We start from the raw sequence: 23,287 nt of genomic DNA on the forward strand, positions 1-23,287 counted from the left end.
TCACTCAAAGAAATAACTCATTGGATTAACTCAATTTTATTGTTGGCAGGTTTTCCATCCAATAAATATATGTGGCACAAACTCAAACTAATGGCATCCATGCAGTATAATGTAAATGAGTTAGTCCAACTCAAATTTTTCAAATAGAGTTTAAGTAAAATGATAACATTACCTTTATGAATTTAAATAATGCTAGTCCACCTAAATCCTATTTAATTAATTGAAAATGAAATAATGAGGTTAAATATAATTTAATAAAAATGTGTTACACATGATAGAAAACATGGTTTAGTTTTTTTTATTTTTAAATTCACATTATTCAAAACAATCCTCCATTCCATTCAATACAGTGTTTTAAAAATGAATGAATTCACACTGAAAGATGAAAAACATTTCTGAAAGATAATACCATTTTTAAAATGGCAGAGAAATGGAACTCCTATAATTAACTTACAAATCTCCCTTTGCCAAATACAATGAATACAATATAACAGGGGTATGCACTGCTCTTCTAACAGGACAATAACACATAACATAAAGAGTGCACTGCAAACACCAACATATGGAAATAGTGTTACAGTGTGTTGAAACAAATACAGAAAAGCACAGAACAAATGATTGATATAACGGCTCAATCTGCTCTGACTAGGAAACTCGTGAATAAAATGACAACAATGAACTCATGAGTCACTTCTTTTTCACATTTCAATCGAACAACTTGATCTTCAGACTTTCGATTTTACCATTCAGCTTGTGCCCATCCAGATTCATCACTACCTTCTGCATGAACTCGAAGGTGTGTTTGAGGTTGTCTGGAAAGCTCAAATCCAGGGCATAAATAAGTCCCAATAGCATGACAAACCCCACAATCACGCTGCCCAAGTTGTCCATGACTATATTGCCTTCGATGACAATTCCCACGTCCTCTGGCTGCCCATCCACATCTCTTTGAAGTGTGTATATGCCCATGACTGTGTTTGCCATGTCCCTCTTGGCATCTTCAGAGGCAGAGGCCTGAACAAAGACACAAACATACAACATATGTGTTAACTAAAACCTGAATTACTACATTTTATAGAAGCAGATTTACTTATGTGGCTCTCCTAATTGATCAAAACAGTTTTAGACTAACCCTCTGGTATCACTCAAATGTACTACCCTATTTGGCCACTCAGGATAAAAATGTCCACTTTCAAAAACTTGAATGATAAAATGATATGATACAAATATTATATTTAAATATTTTTCCCCCACACTTTTTGGGAAGTGTGGGAACATTTTTTAAATGGACAATTAGGGTAATTTGTACAGTGTATTCGAGACCGATTAGAAAAATTGAAATTCCAAAAAGTATCTAGAAAAAACACAAAATCATTATAGCCAAATCTGATGTGAAAAATTACCAATTTGGACAAAAATGTCCGAGTGATACCAGAGAAGGTTAGGACCTCCAACACAGAACTAAATTAAGCTTGTAAGAAAATGTTTGCATAAATAAGTTATAAAGATATATTCCTGTATGTTCTGTTTGATTATCAACGTTATCTTATTTATTAATTCAGGTATTATTTGTTTACATCCCTACTTAATAATGTAATTTGTTGTTATTCCTGTAGTTAATTATGCATTTACCTACTTATTTCGATATGTATTTGATTATTTATTCTTTAATAATTTATTTCCTTGTTATGTGATTATGTAATTATTCCTTTAACAATTTAGTAATTGCTGCATTCACATACCTTTTTAAACATGAATCTATTGATTAATATATTTCAGCATTTATTTATTATTTTATTTATGTATTTATTCAATTATTTATAAGTTCTTACATATGTATTCATGTCCATATTTATTTATTCATTTATAGATGTATTTATATATAAATGTAAATATTTATTTCAGCATTCATTTATTATTTGTATTTATTTCCAGATATATTCATGTTTTAATTCACATTTGTATTTATCAATTGTATTCCTATGTTAATTTATAGATGTATTTATATCTGTATAAATGTATTAATTCACTTTTTTCTATATTTATTTTAACACTTGCCCGATGAAATTACTTCTGTATCTATTTATTATTATTTTTTTATTTCTGTATTTATTCATTCTTACATATATTCATTCCTATATTAATGTATAGATTTATTTATTTCTGCATGTATTTATGATATGTGATAAGATATTTAGATGTAAGCAGGGATAGGGTTGTGTGCCATATAATTTTCTTATTATAAATGTAAGTAATGGTGGTTATAATTGTGGGTAACACTGTTAACCAATACATTGAAAACATATTGTGATAAACATACCTGATACTCCTTAAAAAAAGAGTCTGGATCCTCGTTGAGGTAGATCGCGATGCTTCGCAGGATGCACCCCCTCTTGATGTGGATGTTTTCAAACTAAAGCAGGGGCGATAAATCAAAGACAATTAAGCACAATGCATGTGCAACAGAGCAGGTAGTTTACAACGTAGAGGGCTGTATCTGTCGTGTGTGTCCCTAAGCAGGACTCCTTACACCTACATTTCCACAATAAGCTATTGCCTTAAAAACACTATAAAAGCAGACAATTTCTTAAATGTGTTCATATGATCATGGACAAAAACAATACAGTGAAAAACGAGGTTCTCTGCATTTATACTAACCGAATCTGATATTGCAAGGGCTTCCTTGATTTTGTGCCCCTTCACTCCTCCTTTGGTCTTGAAGATCTTCAAGAGCTTGTCTGAGAAGTGGTCCAGCTGCCACATGAACTTTGATTGAAGTGGTGATGTTGTGATCCTCAAAAACTCCGCATTCACCTTAAAAATATTATTAACAAGCACAATACAACCAATTGTTACTTGTTTATTAGAATCACAACCATGCAAGGATGTAGACATGAATCACAAAAGACAATAATAAAAGACTGTCAACAAATACAAATATGTACTTACTTCACTCTGCTGAAACAGAGCAGGCCATCTGCATTTGAAGTCCCCTATCAAAGGCCTTTGCTCCACAATCTCAAGGCGTCTGTGGGAGAAGGTTTTTTCCATTTTTGCTTTTATCACCACTTCATTGTCACGCTTTTTCAGTTCTGACAATAAGGCAATTCTCTCGTTCTCCAAGCTTTCTGTGGTTTCGCCTTTTGGGTGCAGAGGAATGTAGTTTACTTCAGCTTTTCTTGGTTTTTTTATGTTTGCTGCAGCTTTGCCTTGGCCTGTTTTCTTGTGCTTTAAGGAGTTCACAAGGATTTCAGGATGTCCAAGACGGCCAAGCTTTGTACGATAGTTTTGCATTTTGTACTTAAGAGACTGTTTCCACCCCCCAAATCCTGTCTTGGATCCTAGCTGCCCCAAACAAGGGTGGGCCCTCGTCAACGCTGCAGCTACCTCTTCACACTGATAGTCTTTCGGATATTTTGTGAATTTGATCATTTCTTGGGCTAGGCCATCAAGAATGACTCCTTTCAGCTTTAGGCCAGGCTGGAAGTATGTACCAGTTGTCTCAAACTCTGCATTCTTTAGATGAAGCTCAAATTCAGCCTCGTAGGTGAGCTTAGGAACCACAAAAACTGTGGGCCAGGATAACAATTGTGAGGCCTGAGCTTCAGGGGATGGATGCGGGGTTGACGTATACACCATATCATCACTGCAGCATGAGGCTATTGATGATTCAGGGATTAGAGGCTCTGAGCTTCCAGTAATTGAGGTCTTATCAAATGAGTCAACTGTGTACAAAGTGATGGAGGGCTCAATATTTGACAATATAGGAGAGTAAATTACTTTCAGTGTGCTTTTATCCTGAATTTCAGACACTGATGTAAGATTCATGAACTCGTTAAAGTCAACATCCATGTATTGCAGACGGAAGTCCTCTTTCAATTGAAGAGATGTCTTGACAAATGTGTGCAGTTCTTCAACTGTTGCTGGGATTCCCGAATCCAGGGTCAGTTTTCTAGAGTCAGACTGGTCGGCAAAGATGATGCGCAGAAGCGCCCGACCTGCCATTATGGAACACCTTTTAATCTAGAGCAGAAACAAGGTGAAAGAAACACATTAGGATTATATCAAAGATGAACATAAAAATGGTTTTACAGTTTTTGTCAGAGCCTGCTATCCAGAGCTCAGACTATTTAGGTTTAAAAATGATACTCACCTTTAACAATGATGAATCTTTTCAACATTACCATGCGCAAACTCCCAACCATGTAGTCAACAAGGGGATAGGGGTCTACCAAGTCAGCAAGCTCAATAACGGCAACCTCTGTATTGGGCGAGGCAGACAGCTCAAAAGCACCATAATGCTCTCTGTACCAAGCACATGCGTCTTTTACCAGAAAACACAACTTCTCCTTAACAATGCAAAGTTTAATGATCTCATGGAATTTAGGCAGTCCATCTGCAGATCCGTGTACAATAATCATCCCCTCGCAGTAACGTATACCCAAGCTAGACACATTGTTTGCCATATGAACCTCAGTCACATCTGGGAAACTTTGTTTCAGTGTAGACACGACTCCCTCATTAAGGACATCAACAGGCAGGATTGAGACATGTGTGACCTCCAAGGATGACTTCTTGACACTGGAGGAATGTGTGTGATAGGCAAGCATGAACTGGTGTTTAGTAGCTAGTGAACGAGGTATGTTCTTAAAGCAATTGGTGTGACGAGCAACCTGCTTGAAGAAGCTATGTTTAGCCTCAAATCTCATTGTCCACAGTACAATTAGAGGCCCGAAGCAACGAATCATTTGCGGATAGTGCTCTAAAAAGTGATGTTTTGGTAAGAGCTTTACATGTGGAAAGAGTTCAAGATAGCGCTGCCTATGATCATAGATCTTGGCTTCAAGATAAGCAATGGTCTCATCTGTGTGAACAGGGGCCACAACCAACTCAACTATGTCCTTAAGATCTAGAATTAGCTGCCACGCTGGTTCATCTTCTGGTAAAATGTGCCCAATCACAAAGGGAAGCAGTCTTATTAAGGTCCAGTTTTCATGCGCATTGCCACCTATTGTGTTTCTAGATGTGAAAGAGCGTGGTATGGCATGGGGGCGATTGGTTCTGTCCCCCCATTTGTACGGAAATGTCTGAATCAATGTGTTGAGCCTTTCAAAAGTGAAGTATTTTTTGGAGATCAACAAACTCATACAACGAGCCAGTTCAACTGGTACAACACCTTCAAAAAGGTCGTGCACAATGTCAGGAGGATAACCAGTAGTTACATGAAAATGGGAAAGGTGCTCTGTTAAAACACACTGCTTTTTTACACCACAGCAAATAGTTGCATTCTCCTGAGCAGACTGGACATGAACATCATGGATGTCTCTTGTTCTCAGTTGGAAAGCACCTGACTGGACATCCTTAGTCTGAAAATCTGATTTGACTCCAATACAAAACCTGCATACTGACCCAGCTGAAAAACTCTCAACAAATCCCCCGAGCCCATGGGCTCCAAGATTGTCAGCTATAACACACTGGACAGAACCTTTAACAAACTGACCAAGCTGAGATATAAATACACCGTGCTGTTCTAATATGCTTAAGTCTTGCAAGAGAGGCTCCAACACTTTTCCATAGCCATAGGTCTTAACATCATCAGATTTGCATAGAACAGCTAAATAGATTGAGTTTAGTGTTGAATGGGAACCTGGTGGCAAATTACCCAAAACCCAATATACACCACAAAGTTTGTGTGTCTTTCGAGATGTCCCAAGAGGGTTACAAATCTCAAAATCATCAACATAAAGATTTACAGAGATTCTCAAACCTTCATCAGAAAAAAACGAATTCTGTTTATAGTACTCACCGTCTCTTACAGTTCTGTACTCTTGGGGAACAGCCAATAGCCGCTGTTGCGTTTCAATATGTTCAAGGACACCTTTATGAGAGAGCAAATGTTGCAAAGACTTTAACAGAGGGATATATTGAAATGTCCTATTCCTCTGGGCATCTAGTATGTACTCAACCGGCTCTAAAACACCAAAATGAGATGTATAGTACTGTGTACGTTTATATGCTGTAGCAAGAGGGCCATCCTTTGCAATAGCTGTGGCCAATGGACTAGAATTGCATAGAGCAGTGGAAAGCTCACCAACTACTGAATCTTCAACCTGTAGTTTATGGCTCTGTAATACATCAGAAACAATAGCTCTAGTGACAGGCAAAGATGATGTACTTAATATGTAGTGAAGTTCAGAAAGGACTTCATCAATAACTGTCTTTGGAATGTGAACAATATTTTCCAACTTCAATAAAATGCATGCAATTTTTTCTTCGATTAAATTTGGAAGGTGTATTTCTGAAGCATCACCACAACTTAGTGTTTCATATTCCTGGTCTATATCGACAGACTCCGTTGGACCAACTGCAGAACTGTGTGACTGATCCAACTCACCACTTGTACTGACAACATTGGCTATAAAGTCTTTAAGTGAATGTTGTCTGTGTTTCCTATTTTTGTGTGTGTTGAATGTACTGTAAATGTTAGTTTTAAATGTGCATCCTAGAAACATACATGGTACAGTTTCATTATGCCTGAGATGTCCATTAATATGTTGGAAGAAATCTTTTTCTGTTAAGTCTCTACGTGAGCACACATGACACTTAAATGTAGGTAATTCTACTGGCTTTGGTGTTAGCTGTTTAGCATGAGTTTTGTATGTGTGATTTAAAAGTTTACTCCATGTGTCAAACGAACATGGGCAATCAGTATATGGACATGGATAGCGACAACTGCCCCTTAAATGTGCATGTGTCTGCCGGAAATGTTTTAACAACAAATACCTGCTAGCTAGTTCCAAACTGCAGTGTTTGCACTGCCACATGCATAACCTGAAAAAGAGAAAAAAGAGAATTAGCAATTGACACTGAACAACTGACAATGTCACAGATCAGCTTATGCAAGTAATGTGAAAGTAGCCGTGTACTTACCATAAATAAGAGGTTGCCCCAAGATGCTTGTTAATGCTGATCAAACTGCAAAAGACAACATAAATATATTAGAGGTGTGATTAAAATGCTTATATATTTGAATTTTCACAGACAACACATAATTGCCTAAGATTGCACAACCCAAAAAAAAATGATAACAGATCACACTTTAAAATTAAGAGTCTAGTAGACATGTTTTATAAAGCAGGCCTACGTTTCTGCACAACTCTGGGTGCCTGCTTGTGAGTGAGGTAACCCATACAAGATTCACATATATATATTATCTCATTATTTATATTAAATATTTGGCAGTAAAAAACTAAACTCAACTGAACTCCTACAGAAACGAGTGGCTCCGCCTGTCCTCCTCTGCCTGCACTAAGGCCAGGAGAGAGATGGACAGACCTGCTGAGCTTTATGATAGAAAATGGCGGCGCTTACTCTTTGCATTTTTTGGTTGAATTTAAACTGAATTTCGGTGTACTGTGTTCAATGACAATAACGTTAAATCGAATGTAATATAATCTAATGATCTCCATTATCCAGTATTCAATGCTAACCGTATCTAGCAAGCTAGCTAACAAACCAGTTATCCAGCTAGCTAGCTTTACCTCGTGCACTTGAATTACTCTTTGCATTTTTTGGTTGAATTTAAACTGAATTTCGGTGTACTGTGTTCAATGACAATAACGTTAAATCGAATGTAATATAATCTAATGATCTCCATTATCCAGTATTCAATGCTAACCGTATCTAGCAAGCTAGCTAACAAACCAGTTATCCAGCTAGCTAGCTTTACCTCGTGCACTTGAATTACTCTTTGCATTTTTTGGTTGAATTTAAACTGAATTTCGGTGTACTGTGTTCAATGACAATAACGTGACATCTAATTTAATATAATCTAATGATCTCTACTATCCAGTATTCAATGCTAACCATATCTAGCAAGCTAGCTAGCTTGCTGTTTAGACCCAACTAAAAACGGAGCAAAATATAACACGGTGGTTTCAAATATTCTTGTCGATATAATGAAAAGGCATTAGGCCTACTTGGAAACAGGGAACATTCTAAACTACTAGAAAAAACAAATACTTACCAAATAATAGACTTTCCACCGTCAGTTTCACACCGTCAGTGTTAGACAAAAGGCGGCAAATGACAGAACGGATCTTGTGCATGCGCAAAGGTGATGTGCAAAGGGGCGGTCCCAAATGAAAACAATTCATTTTGAGTTGCTCTGTCTTAAATACATTTAATAAGTGAATTGATTAATGTAATTTGTGTTACACTAATGAACTATACTTAGGTTTATTTCTTAAATAAAAATATTTAAGTAAAGTGAAACAATTATTAATGTGTCAAGTCTAAGAAGGGCTTGAATCGTTTTTTTGAGTGTTGGAGTGCAACCATAATGCCCTCGATGAAATTGAGTTTGACACCCCTGCTCTACTGTGACAGAGAAACTGCCTCTGGAGGGAACTCTTGGATTTGAGGCTTTGCAGGCAATTTATGCACAAAACCCATACACACAACAACAGGCTGCAGGAAAGGGGAAACCCCAAAAGCACAAAAGGGCCTCTTTAACAGACTCACCTGATTCTCTTGAATGAAGGCCTGGTACACGTTGTAGCTGAAGAAGGGATTCAAGTTATCAAAGTCCACTACGTTAATCGTCACAGTGGCCGTGTCGTTTAGACCCCAGTTATCCTGCAGAGAACACAGATCAGTCAGGTTCTCATGTCCCCTTGGCTTTTTAAATAATTCTGTTTAAAGTTGTAAATATGTTCACTTACCCGGGCCGTCACAAGGAAGTTGTATTTCTGGACTAAATTGTAGTTTAAACGTCTGTTCAAAATAAAAGCCCCTGAGCTCAACAAACTAAAGTCTTCTGAGGTTGGTGCCTTATAAAAAGAAAACAACATTCACAGATTTTTGTTACACATCATGACACGTGATTTTGAGAGTTAAAGATTCAAAACAATAAAATAAGCATCATAATGTTGGCAGTCTGGTCACTTTTTGTCGTAAGAATCCATCATTGTTTGTGAGTTAAATGAAAGGCACACTTTGACAAAATGACCCAAAACCATTTTTTTAACCATTAGGATTCATGTTAGAATCATACAAACCAAATAGCTAAAAAAACATCTTCAAACATCTGCTCTCAGTGCATCAAAAATAATTCAAAACTACGAATATCTGATTGTGATTAAAACAATTCTTAAGCTACTCTACTCTTGTTACATGTGTAAGTAAAATAATTAAAATATGAGTTTATCATTACAATGATTATATTATTATTACATAGGAGTATGTCACTAAGTTGTTTGCTGTAGTGCTGTCTCCATCTTTAGCCGTAACTTGGACAACCACACTGTCCACGTCTTCAATCTAAAAAAGAGAAAAGACTGAAATGACGCACAGATAAAATAAACAAACATCATCATCAAGCATCAGAATCAGATATTTGTCCCGCAACGGGGAAATGTACGACATTATAACAGCAAAGGTACAATGCAGATTAAAGTAAAAAAGAATAGACTTACATATCATATAAAAACTAGGCACACATTAATAAGAACACAATACAAGAATAACAAATAACAGATAAGAACACCATGATAAAACATAAGTAGCAGGATTTCTTTCTAAAAAAGTGACCATATGAACATATTGAAGTAGCTGGTAATGTTTAAAATTGTAAATAAATTCAAAGTAAGAAATATGAAACGTAAATTGCACGTGAGTTCATATTGCACATGAGCGGTGGTATGGAGTAGTGCGGGGATGACGTATTTACCCGGAAGTAATCTGTGCATGGGTTCCCTCGACAAAAAAGCAATGGCATTTCTCCATAGGATTTTTGAAAATAGCTCGAAATAAGGTCTGTGGTTGAAACACATTTAGGAGACGGATCACGTTTTGTTCAGCCGGATAATATCCACATGTCTACCCTACTTTTATAATTTTCTAATCGTCTAGTCGATAGATTATAAAAGGGTTTTAGGGCGCGTCACTGCACCACTAGAAGCCAACTCCAAACCTCGAAATAAGGTCTGTGGAAACGAACCGGTTTGATAAATGCACGTTTTGTTCAGCCGGATAATATCCACATGTCTACCCTACTTTTATAATGTTCGAATCATAAATCTAATGGCCAGAAGCAAAATGCTAACGTTATGCTATAAACGAACTACAGCAGGGTCGCACGACTTAAACGTCACGCCAACTTAAGATCAATATTAAAAAATACAGATTCAAAATTGTACAAGTTGAAGCTTTTGTTTTAACAGTTTGCAGGAGGCAGGGACTTGCTTTCAAGCAGAACAGGGGGGGAACACTTAGAGTGTTTACGTGTTCGTAAACGTAAACTCTTCAGAAATCACAGCTGATGTATTTAATGTCGTAGAAACAAACTTGATCCGTCTCTTCAATGTGCTATTTTCCAAACTACTATGGAGAGAACCCATTGGCTCTGAGACGAGGGAACCGGAAGTGGTCAAATGCTAACTCACTTCCGGGTTTTAGGACTTGTCACTGCACCACTCTATTGCACTAAGCTTTAAGCTGCTGTTCCTATAAGTCATTTTAGCCTGAACACAGTTTTTGTTACTATTTGTATCTCTTTAAACTAATTTGAATGATTTAAATACTTTGCCTGCCAACAGCTTGTAGATTTCAGCGACTTACCTCAGAGACGTCAGTGGTGTAGGTCTTCTGTTCAAAAACCGGACTGTGGTCATTGATGTCGGTGATTTTCACTGTGCGCGAGTTGTTGTACTGCAAAGGTAAAGTATATTATTTTAAGTATTTTGTTCTGTGAAGCTACTGAATGCTGTGATTATTAAACGTTACTTACCTTAACAGTGCCGTCACACATGACAGAATAATACAAAGTGGAGTCACTCTGGAAGACATGAACAAAGTGTTGAGAGGACTTTCAGGACTCAGAGCAGAGGTGAGTTTTAAAATGTGTTAAATAGAATTTGAGTATCTATAAAGCTGAAATGTAAAAATGTTATTCCTCCACTCGAGCTCAGAAACGAAAATTAAAAACACAAATGGAAAATGTTGCACTAAAGAGTCTTTAACTTTGAAAGATATACAATTATTGAAGCTGCTGAATATTAGAATCAGCTGAGAGTACTGAAAGTTAGATTATGTCCCCGATCACTTCCATGAAATCTCTCTGGAAGTGATCAAATAAATAACACTGGTATTCTTTAAACAATATTTCGATGAACACAAAAGCATGAGGACTTTTGAGATAGTCTAAACATTTGTCCTTAATTGCCCCAAAAGCACCTTTGGGAAATGTGTGTGTTTCAGTTAAATATCATTAAAGTAACTCATCCTGTCTTGCAAATCATCGTTGACCTTTTTAATATTTAACCAAGATAAAGATCTTAATTAAATAACCATTAAACACTTTATACATGCTAATGAATAGGTAAACTGATAATGTCAGGCTGACTATTTCAAAACAAATAAAATGTTGCTACTACTGAACCTTATCAGTACCTTATTTTAATTTTAAATAAATGTATTCATTTTTATTGTGCATACATCTTATTATTTAGTTTTCTCTCTGTATTTGTGCTTATGTATGTAAGGTTTCAGCGTTGACATCCTTTTAGTGTAATGTCTTGTGTTCCTAGTCTTGTCACCTTCCGTTTTATTTTGGTAAATGACTCCCTCTGGTTTCAGGTGTCTTCACTTCCTGACCTTGTGTGTCACCTGTCAGCCTGATTGTTGTTCCTGCCCCTGATTGTTTCCACCTGTGCGCCATTACCATATGTGTGTGTGTGTGTGTGTATATATAGCCCTTGTCTCCCTTTGTCTTGTGCCAGTTCGTCTTGTCTCCACGTCGACTCCATGTCTGTAATCATAGTGAGTCTTTGAGCTATACCGTAGTAGAACCTAGTGATCTTTTGTTTATTATCGAAGTTTTCCTATTAAGTGATTTTGTTTGTTGCCTTAAGTTTGCAGCTTTAGTCTTTTATAAATAAAATATATGTTTGAGTTCAAACGGAATCGTGCATATGAGTTCCTGTGAGCCCATCGTGTCAATGTATGTTCTTGTGCTGCTGCAACACCTTGGTTTCCCCTATTATTTCATGGTATTCACATGTTCTGTTGATCTTAATAGGAAGCATTAACATATTTGCAGTGTATGAATTTAATATTCTAGGAGACGGGTTTAGTTGAACTCACGACTGCCAGTAGGTCTGCGTCGAGCGGCTTCTTGGTGTGAACGGTAGCGCTGGTTTCTCCCAGCGTGAAGATCAGCTCCAGAAACTCCAGATGACTGTTAAAGATTTTGGGCACCAGCTTCACATTGCTTCCTGGTGCGATCCCTGTGAACACCTCCACATCTCCTGCAGCACCATGGGAGCATTGTGATAAGGACTTTATGCTAATCATGTCTCCATACACACACAGAGTACGAATAAAGGCCTTGTTCTCCCTTCATGATGAAGTCAGGAAGAAAACAAACACAGGCGTTTCTCCTTCTACGTGATCTTATCAAAACTGTGAAGCATGTTTTTGAAATATAATACGAATACAACAATACAAAGCCAGTTTAAATAACCCTTCACATGGCATGAATGTACCGTATTATCATTATTTAGACAGTTCAAATTAGTTTTCCTCATTATAAAAAAAAAGAAGAGATTTAGCCATTTGCCAAAACCTTAACTTTAATGTTTGCAAAATGACACAGCTGCTGGATGAAGTGACTTACAATTGAATAACATTCTGCAGTTTGTTTTTCTTACTTACCTGTATATCCTTCATCCACTGTACCCACAAGTTTATTGGTATCCTCAGCACAATTTATGACTGAAGTAGCTAGAGAAAAGAAATACAAGTTAATGGAGAATAGTCTCAAATTATACCACAGAGAAAATGTTTCTACACAGATGCATGCAGAATATTTTCTTTAGCTCTCTGCTATATCCATTAATCCATTAATTTTTGACTTTTTATTTTAATTAATTATCCAGAATATTTGATATTGTTAATTCTCTTTTCCACTTTTTAAAGTATTTTAATGTCTGAACACATTTCTGCTTCTGTGACGAAAGAATTTCCCAAGTTGGGATCAATAAAGTATCCATCCATCCATCCATCTATCTATCTATCTATCTATCTATCTATCTATCTATCTACAGTGGGGCAAACAAGTATTTAGTCAGCCACCAATTGTGCAAGTTCTCCCACTTAAAAAGATGAGAGGCCTGTGATTTTCATCCTAGGTACACTTCAACTATGAGAGACAGAATGGGGGGAAAGAATCCAGGAAATCACATTGTAGGATTTGTAATTAATTAATTGGTCAATTCCTCGGTAAAATAAGTATTTGGTCACCTACAAACAAACAAGATTTCTGGCTCTCACAGACCTGTAACTTCTTCTTTAAGAGCCTCCTCTGTCCTCCACTCGTTAACTGTATTAATGGCACCTGTTTGAACTCGTTATCAGTATAAAAGACACCTGTCCACAACCTCAAACAGTCACACTCCAAACTCCACTATGGCCAAGACCAAAGAGCTGTCAAAGGACACCAGAAACAAAATTGTAGACCTGCACCAGTTTGGGAAGACTGAATCTGCAATAGGTAAGCAGCTTGGTGTGAAGAAATCAACTGTGGGAGCAATTATTAGAATATGGAAGACATACAAGACCACTGATAATCTCCCTCGATCTGGGGCTCCACGCAAGATCTCACCCCGTGGGGTCAAAATGATCACAAGAACGGTGAGCAAAAATCCCAGAACCACACGGGGGGACCTAGTCAATGACCTGCAGAGAGCTGGGACCAAAGTAACAAAGGCCATCAGTAACACACTACGCCGCCAGGGACTCAAATCCTGCAGTGCCAGACATGTACCCCTGCTTAAGCCATTCTCATTCTGTCTCTCATAGTTGAAGTGTACCTAGGATGAAAATTACAGGCCTCTCTCATCTTTTTAAGTGGGAGAACTTGCACAATTGGTGGCTGACTAAATAGTTTTTTGCCCCACTGTATCTATCATCTATCTATCCATCTATCTATCTATCCATCTATCTATCTATCTATCTATCTATCCATCTATCCATCCATCTATCCATCTATCTATCTATCTATCTATCCATCTATCTATCTATCTATCTATCCATCTATCTATCTATCTATCTATCTATCCATCCATCTATCTATCTATCCATCCATCTATCCATCTATCCATCTATCTATCTATCCATCATCGATCTTAAAAGTAATAATCATAATAATAATTCTGTGTGATATACATTGTATGTGAAATGTCTATGTAAAGCACTTTGGACGGCACTTGTTGTATGAAAGGTGCTATACACATAAATATTATTATTATTAATAATAATAATAAACCTGGTACAACAAAGACAGTGCCGTCTTTGTTAAAATGGTGATTAAAACCAAACAGACAATTTAAAGTACATGAGAACATACTTCTGGGTGTGTCTAAGTTGGTGTTGTCTTTTAGCATTATACTAGCAATTGACAATGGACTTTGAAACATCAAAACTTTATTAGAGGTGTGCGTGATCAAACGGACATGACAAGATCATTTTATGCAAATGTAGAGTGGAATCATCTGCTCAGCGCTTTAGTCTGTGTAGGACTTAAAGAGAGGCCTGTGTGAGGGCTGAGAGGTTTATTACATTACATGTCACTTGTTAGACGCTTTTATCCAAAGCGACTTACATACTCAATGCTGTGGGCAATCCCAACAGGAGCAATTTGGGGTGAAGTGTCATGCCCAGGGACACAACGACACGCTGACTGCAGTGGGGTTTGAACCTGTGCTCCCCTGATCCGAACACCAACTCACAACCCACTGCACCACACGCCTCCATAAACCCACTGCTTTATTTACGCAGGTGGATGATGTGTTGCATGTGTGTTCCCATAGAATATATACACATCACGTACATTAACTATAATAACTCTATTCGGTGTAAAAACAATAGCATGATGGCCAAAATGACAAACATTTTCAACACAAAAAATGAAGAAGTGCCAACTTTTAAAAACACATTTCGGTTCATTTTCTTTCTATCTTGATACGATTTGTAAAACAGCCCCACCTACTGATTATATCTCTTTAATCTAGTTGGAGCGTTTCCCATGCGTAACATTTTAAATTGTATTATACATTATTCAAACCTTCTGCCTGAGATCGTTCAGATTAGTGTTCATGATAAAGATTTCCCAATGAACCTATGAACTTCAGGCCCTGCCCCACACTCACTGTATGTATGTCTGTTTGATTTTGGGTGGATTACAATTACAGATTTGTAACACAAAGATACCTTAGTACTGACTCAATCAGCATTTAACATGATTGAAATCCAGAACCTTCACCACAGATAGAAAAGTAATCCTAACGTTTTTAAATCCAATCTGTTTCTAAAATACAAGATATCCATCCATTACTGCTTCACTCACCTAAAGGACTTCCAGTAATGACACACACAAAAATGGAGAAAATTAGGAGGGGACCGGTCCGGATCAAACCAACCGTGTCCATATCTGCTTGCTTGTCTTTTGCCAAAACATGAAGAAAGGACACTGAAATAATCACCTGAATCTCTGGTGTTGAGAGTCCATTTCCGCAGTTCCCCTCCCCTTTCCAGCAATCTTGTTTTATGGCTGGTTGTAAAGTTACAGTATCACTGATGGTGGACTGTGCCATGGCAAAGTCTGAGTTTCTTTTCCCCTGAAAATGTGAAGGAGACTTGGGTTTGAACTTCACAGGAGAAGAAGGGCTATATTAAGCTCTAAATAAAGGCAGGCTGCTGTGTTCAGAAGATACTTTTGACCTTGTTTGTTCCTATCATGTGATTTTGATTGTGTTTTCACTCTGTGTGAAATTATGAATAAAGAATGCTGGTGTATACAAGTCTGGCCTAAATCTTCTGTCAGAAAGATTGCCACAATCCAGGGGGTATAGATATCTAAACTTTAATTGTGCACAGGAGTTATGGTGTTACAGTATGTTCGTTTGTTATGTTGTGGTTATCTATGAAATATAAATAAACAGAGTAGATTAAATTAGTGAATGACAATATTAATCCTAATAGTTACATTACGATTTCCTGCTAGGAACAGTACATACACATAAATGCTGGAACAGTCAGCTGCATGGTAAACAATACCAGAAAGGCCCGCAAGAGGGCTCACTTGACCGCAACAAGTGCAAGTGTTTTAACAAGTGATAATGGCGGCTTACAGGGGCATACAGTTGTACATGCGGTAATGGCAGCTGACAGAGGCTTAAAGTTATACATAGCTCACCGCAATAGCACGAGACTGGACATATATGACGATCGTACAATACAAATATAATCACAGCGGACAGAAAGTGAAACTACTGAACATTTAACCGGCAGTCACACTTACGGCAAACAAGTACTGTAAACAATATATTGTGGTGACCACCTATTAATACACTGGTTCATAATTCACACATGGAACTACAGTTGGGGTTTTGTTTCCACACGGACATGTTAGGTGTTGTCTATATATGTTGTGTGCCCTCTTGGCTTCTCTCTCTTCTTACCGGACTGCAACCGGACAACCGGACATGTCCTTTTCTGCTTCTAAATAAAGTACCCTTTTGCACCATCATTGCACCGCCTCTGACTCCCTATCTCTCGGCACTACACTGGTGACCCTGACACGTCTCGAGAAGTTTCCGGGACGCACCCGAACACGGCAAAAGGAACTCATGTTTCTTTCTCGAAATGCCGGGGATTTTTTGGAATCGTCCGTGGCTGCCACCGGCACGCGGACTGAGGCTCGGTGCGCGCCCCGCAGAAGAGCTGGGGACGTTGCTCGCCATTCCCGCATCAGCCTTCCATCCAACAGGGGGACGATGCACGACCTGCTGGGTCGACCAGCAAACCGATTGCTACCTCGTGGGCTGGTTTCTTTCGGAGAGTGCGGCTGCAAGTCCCGGCTGCGCTAGCTGACGACGACTAGCGGCTGACCACGAGGGGCTAACGACGGCTAGCAGCTACCCATGGCTACCAGCTAGCGGCTAACGGCTAGCTGCTAACGGCTGTCGACATATTTCTGTTAACATCTGACTGTTAACAATTTTTTTCCGGTGCCGGAGAGGAGATTCGATCAGCCGGTTGACCTCGTGTGGACACTCCTACTTTTTTCACCACCTCGACGGCGGTTTCCAGACGCCACTCACGTTTTCATTGGCGCCTGGTGGCGCACTCCTGGACCCCGTCTCGCCTTGACGGTTTCGGACGTCAACCATGCTGCCATCGGCCCGTGGGTGGCGCGCTCCGGAACCTGTTCTTGCCTCTCCTGCCTTCCGGGGATATCCAGACGCCACTCACGTTTTCATCGGCGCCTGGGTGGCGCACTCCTGGACCCCCTCTCACCTCGACAGTTCCGGACGTCGCCCAAGCTCCATCGGCCCATGGGTGGCGCGCTCCGGGACCCTGTCTGGCCTCTCATCTGTCCACGGCTCCTTCCTCCCGGGGAGACTGCTCCTGCCTCCCGGGGATACCTCAAGGCTTGCCAAGGATTCCGTGCCCGCCGCCGCTGTGCGTTTGCCTGCGGCCGGGTTGCTCTCCTGCTTCCCGGGGATACCTCAACGCCTGCTGAGGACTTCGTGCCCGCCGCCGCTGCGTGTCTGCCTGCGGCCGGGTTGCGCTCCTTCCTCCCGGGGGGACTGCTCCTCTCTTCCGGGGATACCTCGACGCCTGCAGAGGACTTCGTGCCCGCCGCCGTTGTGTGTCTGCCTGCGGCCGGGTGAGGGAATGCTCCGGTTTTGGGACAAAATTAAAAACATTTTTAAAAACATTTAAACAATTAAACAATGTTTACCCAGGATTCAGGCACCTTCCCTGGCTTGTAAAATGTGGTGATGCGCCCTGGAGATATCAGACTATTTAAAACATGTATACCCAGGATTCAATCACTTTTCCTGGCTTGTAAAGTGCTGTGAAGCAGCCTGTTCTCTGGGTGCAGTCTGGGTGCAAGAGCCATGCGCTGCAAGGAGATCTCTGGGTGTGCTCTGTGGCTCTCACAGCCTGCTTCTCTCTGGCTGCTCTCTCTGTATTCACAGCACTTTCCCCCAGCATTACAAACATATTAATCGGGGGTTTTAACACTTTTTTCCATGAAAATGATTTTTATTCACTATCATGGGGCTATATAAATCAAATTCCGGGTAATTGGGAGCACAATTGTACCTTTTACTATTTAAATGTATTTGTATTATATATTTTTGGGCTATTAAAGTGACATTTCTGGGTGACTTTGTCAGTTTATGGAGCTTAGCCCACAATTCCCGGAGGTTCCAGGCCGAATTTGGGAGCTCATAGGCGGCCTGCCATGCGCCCCCACCCGTGGAAAGCCGAAAAAAGTAACCAACGGAGGAGGGGCTCCAAAAAGCTCAAGTCTTCGGGGCTTCGGGCAGAAGCAGCGGACACTTTTCCACTCCCCCGTTGCAATTTACAACGGAGAGGGGAATCGAGACCTCCCCTTCTCCGTCAAAAAAATGAATTCATGTTTTTCAAGCTACCATCCGCACGATATCGGAAACCCGGTTTTTGAGAGGACTCGACTGTGTGATTTCCTGGATGAATTCATCCGCTACATGTGCACTTGGCTCGGATACATTTGTTGCCTGGAGACCCCCAATCATGGTTCTTACCAAACTTTAAGTTTTTGAACTGGTCTCTGGAGGAATGTAAGGGGAGTTTGATGGGACTCTACCTGCATTATGATGCACTATTTTCGGATACATTTTACCACTTTTGGCCCGTTTTCATGGTTCTCCAAAAAGTTAACTCAGACTTTTTCTGACTCTGGAGGAATGTAAGGAGAGTTGTCAGGGGACTCTACCCGCCTTAAGAGACACTATTTTGGGACACAATTTCTCAATTTTCACCCCTTTTCTCTGGTTCTCCCAAAAGATAACAGAGTTTTTCCTGACTCTGGAGGAATGTAAGGAGAGTTGTCAGGGACTCTTGCGGGCTCATGATGCACTATTTTCGGATGCTTTTTTTAATTTTCAGCCCTTTTCCATGGATGAATTGAAACTTATTTTTTTTACATTTGGGTCAATTTGACCCAATTTTGTTACCGCATTGCCTGGAGGATAGGACCGAGAGATGACAGACTCTCTGGCCGCCTCACAAGTCACTATTGTCGGACACTTTCTTTGCTTTACCCCGGTTCTATCACTCTTTCCTCCTTTGACAATAAAACGTGTTTCCTGCTGGGGTACTGCCTGGTTCCGGGGCACCCCAAACCCTCTCATGGTCGGGGCACCATGAATTGATGCATCGGACCCAATGTTGCCATCACCAGCCCCGCGTTGGTGCGGAGGTGGGGTAGGCTTCTCAGTCCTCTAGCATTTCAGGAAGTGTGATGAGTTTCGCCACAGGTCGAATATATGTAGTGCCTTTAATATTCACCTCTGCAGAGCGTATCCTACCATCATCGCTCGGGTTCACTTTGGTTACCCCTTCCAACTGGCCAGAGATTCCTTGGCAGTTGCGGGTCGACGATCATGACGACCTGGTCTGTGGTTAGGTCTGGCGTAGGAGTGTGCCACTTTTGACGGAGCTGAAGGTTAGGGAGATAGTTACATGTAAACTGGGCCCAGAAGTGGTCAGCCAAGACCTGGCTTTGTTTCCAGCGACGACACCCAAGCAGATCGCAGTCGCCATACACTGCTTGTGGCAATGATGCATCTCGCCGCCCCATGAGCAAGAGATTGGGTGTAATGGGGTCTGGATCAGCAATGTCGCGCCTCGCATAGCCGAGGGGTTTGGAATTGAGTATTCCCTCCACTTCCACTAGCAGGGTGTTATGTATTGTAACCCTAGTTCTATAAGCACAGGCGATTGTAACCCCCCGTTTCTGCTGGAGATCAGGTGATGTACCAACATTGAGTTTTAGGTTTTTTATACAAACATCAATTAGATAATTGTATTATGTTTGTGAAGGAAGATATTCCCATTAATATAACTTTGCAAATTGTCTCTGCAAACTGTAAAATATTGGAATTGTAAGTTCAAATATGAACTGAACTAACTATTTTAACTGTTAGAGCTCCACTGCTCTTCTCTTGTTTTACCTCACAACTCAGGTGTAGAAGAGAGTAGCCTCACATGCACTTACTTCTGTATTTCTGCATCTCCATTCTCAATCTGCAAGTCAGAGTGAACACGTTCATTTGGCTTCTCCATTTCTTCAGACATCACCCTCCTCAATCTGCAAGTCACAATGAACACTTTGTTTACATAGAAAACAGACAGCTTTTTTTTTAAGGTTTAGAAGAAGCAGAAGGAACCCTTAATTGTCCCACAGGGGACATTTACATTCTACATTTGACCCCTTGAACCGTTTCCCAAGCAAAGTCCCTACGGACTTCGCCACTAACCCACTGAGACAAAAGATAAGGAACTTTATAGTCTAAGAAAATACTCAAAATAAATAGTTAAACATTTGTTTGTTAGTTTTATTACAAATAGGACAAACTTTTCAGAATGCATTTGCTTTTAATCAAAATTCATTAACCTTGCTGTTATAATAATGTTTTTAACCCTTAAATGGGTATACAATTATTGATTGCTATTTTCTACAATCAACCCATAATCGTCTGTTATTACAGATTAGATTATAGTTATTGTCCTGTGTGGCACTGTACACAGTATACATACAATATATAACAAATAAACAATAACACAGACAACAACAGATGATGACACACATGGCAGTTACATTTAGCGAGGTCTGTTATTTAAGGCAGAAATGGCTGCTGGAACCAAGGCTTTTCCAAAGTGAGCCCTAATTAACATGTCTTAGTGTACCTGCGCCCGGATGGCAGTGGGGCGAGGAACTGATTGAGTGGATGTGTGATGGCCCTGTTGTTAAGTATTGTGAGGTTGGAGTAGGGAGTCCAATTATCATGGTAGCAGTGTTGGTGATGTGTGTGAGTTTGGTCCGGTTGGTGACAGTGAGCATATTGAAATTACACCCATATTACACATTAATACACCTCTGTTCACCCCTATTTCCCAGTTATTACACCCATCTCACATCTATATTACTTCCGTATTAATAATAACACTGTCAAAGGACTGTCCTCCCCAGGAAACAAACTATTCAAGGATAATCAAAATTATGAAGATTCTCTAGCATGATCATGGTCCCTAAAAATGACATATCAGTGTCTGCTGCAGAAAAAGAGATACTATAAAAGTCGTAACCACACTGATAAAAAGTTGTAAACACATCCATCAGGTGTAGACAACCAGGGGGCAAAGTGCTCAAACATAAAACCAGGGGGAAAGCACACATAAGTGACCAGTTCAGTTTTATAAATTGGGGGCTGAAGGTATAAATACATTCTTGGCACTGCTAGACTAGAAGAAACAAGCCACATACATACTCATTATATTACTCTTACATTACCAATGTATTATCATGTGGGGTTTGGACACAGGCCAAAATGTAATCCATTCCTTTTGACTGGGACATTGGGATAATCTCCTATCAGATAACTACAAACATTTACATGTCACTTGTTAGAGGCTTTTATCCAAAGCGACTTACATACATTAAGTAGAATAATGTGAGCAATCCCCACAGGAAGAATTTGGGGTGAAGTGTCTTGGGACACGACGACGAGTGGGGATTGAACCAATGCTCCACTGATCGAACTGAGCCACAGCCTCCCTTAGAAAACCTATACCTGTCTTATTGAATAATGAATTCATTAAAGTTGTTCTTTAAAACTAAACTCAAAATGTTTCTGTTAATGTTTGTTAATATGTGATATGTTATTGCTGTAGTGTCAATCGCATTATGGAGCCTCCTGAACTTTAAGCTAAATGTTTTTTTCATTTATTTGTCTTTCTTTAGAAATGTGTGCTGCACTGTCACTGTTACTTGCTATCTCATTGTTTACAGAGAGGAACTTCTGTAAAATCTTTATCTTTGAAATACAGAAGAACTATGAGGTAAGTCACTTTGAGGTTACGTTGACGCCATCTCACGCCTCTCTTTAAACCTGTTACTACCCCCTGACTGTATTCACTGCAGCATCTTAGTTAGCTACACCATAAATGAACAATTACAAATGTGTTAAATGTATGAAATGTGTTTACCAGATGAGGTTAATCATCAATGTTTTCCTCAAATAGGCTCTGATAAAGCCACTGTGCGCTACCAGCTCAACACCCAACAGCTGATGGACACAGAGAGTAGAGAAGTAACTCAGATTTAGCAGCTAAAGGCACAGATAACAGAGCTGAAAGAGGGGACAGACAGATAGACAGAGGTAGGAAGTCAACAGCTGCAACTTAAAGACACATTATGTTTATTTTACACAAGTGTAATAAACTGAATATAAAAAACGAATCAGAATAACTGAGCATCAAAGAACACGATTTAAACTTAAGGGGTTATTTGATGTATCTTTTAATACTTTTAATGCAAAATATGAATAATTTATTATGAATGTAAAAACGATACACATGGGTAGTCGCTTACCCGGTGTTGTAAGGGAAACTTCTGTGTAGAAGCAATGCAGTGGGAGTCACCGACTCAGGAAAGAGACACGGGAAGAGCAGGAGCTTTGATGTCAAACACTGATGATTTATTTGGAGTTTCGGCCGGAGAGTTCACATCACAAGTCACAGCAGTCACGGTCTGACTGCACGGGTGGGTTGCCACATCAATTCTAAAGAACTCTACCCCGGACCCATGTATTTAGCTAGTTCTGAGAGCATCATCAACATGCTGCATAACAAGATAAAATCATAACATTACATTACATTGTATTTAGCTGACGCTTTTATCCAAAGCGACTTACAATAAGTACATTCGACCAGGAAGACACAACCTTGAAGAAAACAGAATCATATAAGTACATCAGGTTTTATAGAGCCAAACATTTCAAGTGCTACTCAACTGGCTTTAGGTAAGCCAGTCCTTTATTAGTATAAAAGTGCTCCGTTAGTAATTCTATCGCTCGAAGTGGAGTCGAAAGAGATGAGTTTTCAGTTTGCGCCGGAAGATGTGCAAGCTATCTGCCGTCCTGAAGTGTCTTCCTGTCTTGAAGTGGATTCTAGCAGTTACCGGAAGCCAGTGAAGGGAGCGGAGGAGCGTGGGAATATTTAGGAAGGTTGAAGACCAGACGAGCCGCTGCATTCTGGATGAGCTGCAGAGGTCGGATGGCACATGCAGGTAGACCAGCCAGGAGGGAGTTGCAGTAGTCTAGGCGTGAGATGATGAGAGCCTGGACCAGAACCTGAGTCGCTTTCTGTGTCAGCTGGGGACGTATCATAA

The 23,287-nt window shown here is 39.7% G+C and overlaps 2 protein-coding genes across 9 annotated transcripts in view; both read right to left on the bottom strand.

Moving 5' to 3' along the window:
• LOC117560171 (protein dachsous) overlaps window positions 1–23,287 on the bottom strand; it is a 59,429-nt gene that overhangs the window by 32,816 nt on the left and 3,326 nt on the right. Inside the window, exons 2-10 of one of the 2 annotated variants that reach the window (XM_034236987.1) lie at window positions 20,114–20,206; window positions 15,543–15,677; window positions 12,715–12,783; window positions 12,145–12,308; window positions 10,790–10,837; window positions 10,621–10,710; window positions 9,235–9,321; window positions 8,724–8,831; window positions 8,524–8,637 (exon numbers count right to left, since the gene is read on the bottom strand). In XM_034236987.1, coding sequence (XP_034092878.1) covers window positions 8,524–8,637; window positions 8,724–8,831; window positions 9,235–9,321; window positions 10,621–10,710; window positions 10,790–10,810 — 420 coding nt within the window. In that variant the 5' untranslated portion in view covers window positions 10,811–10,837; window positions 12,145–12,308; window positions 12,715–12,783; window positions 15,543–15,677; window positions 20,114–20,206. Of the gene's footprint in view, window positions 1–8,523; window positions 8,638–8,723; window positions 8,832–9,234; window positions 9,322–10,620; window positions 10,711–10,789; window positions 10,838–12,144; window positions 12,309–12,714; window positions 12,784–15,542; window positions 15,678–17,162; window positions 17,584–20,113; window positions 20,207–23,287 lie in introns of those variants that run through there. The other variant, XM_034236988.1, reaches the window with a different exon arrangement.
• On the bottom strand, window positions 7–8,315 carry LOC117560172. Of its 7 annotated transcripts, XM_034236990.1 has the most exons (8): window positions 8,027–8,315; window positions 6,931–6,975; window positions 6,784–6,831; window positions 5,807–5,878; window positions 2,950–4,023; window positions 2,659–2,814; window positions 2,321–2,413; window positions 7–1,014 (listed from the first exon to the last, which is right to left on the bottom strand). In XM_034236990.1, the coding sequence occupies exons 5-8, from the start codon at window positions 4,003–4,005 to the stop codon at window positions 706–708; spliced, it is 1,614 nt and encodes a 537-aa protein (XP_034092881.1). In that variant the 5' UTR covers window positions 4,006–4,023; window positions 5,807–5,878; window positions 6,784–6,831; window positions 6,931–6,975; window positions 8,027–8,315; the 3' UTR covers window positions 7–705. The 7 variants fall into 7 exon arrangements, with proteins under 7 accessions (XP_034092881.1, XP_034092885.1, XP_034092880.1 ...); XM_034236994.1 differs by lacking the exon at window positions 5,807–5,878; XM_034236989.1 differs by having other exon boundaries at window positions 6,931–8,315.

Source organism: Gymnodraco acuticeps, unplaced genomic scaffold (genome assembly GCF_902827175.1).
Source record: "Gymnodraco acuticeps unplaced genomic scaffold, fGymAcu1.1, whole genome shotgun sequence".
Lineage (NCBI taxonomy): Eukaryota > Metazoa > Chordata > Actinopteri > Perciformes > Bathydraconidae > Gymnodraco > Gymnodraco acuticeps.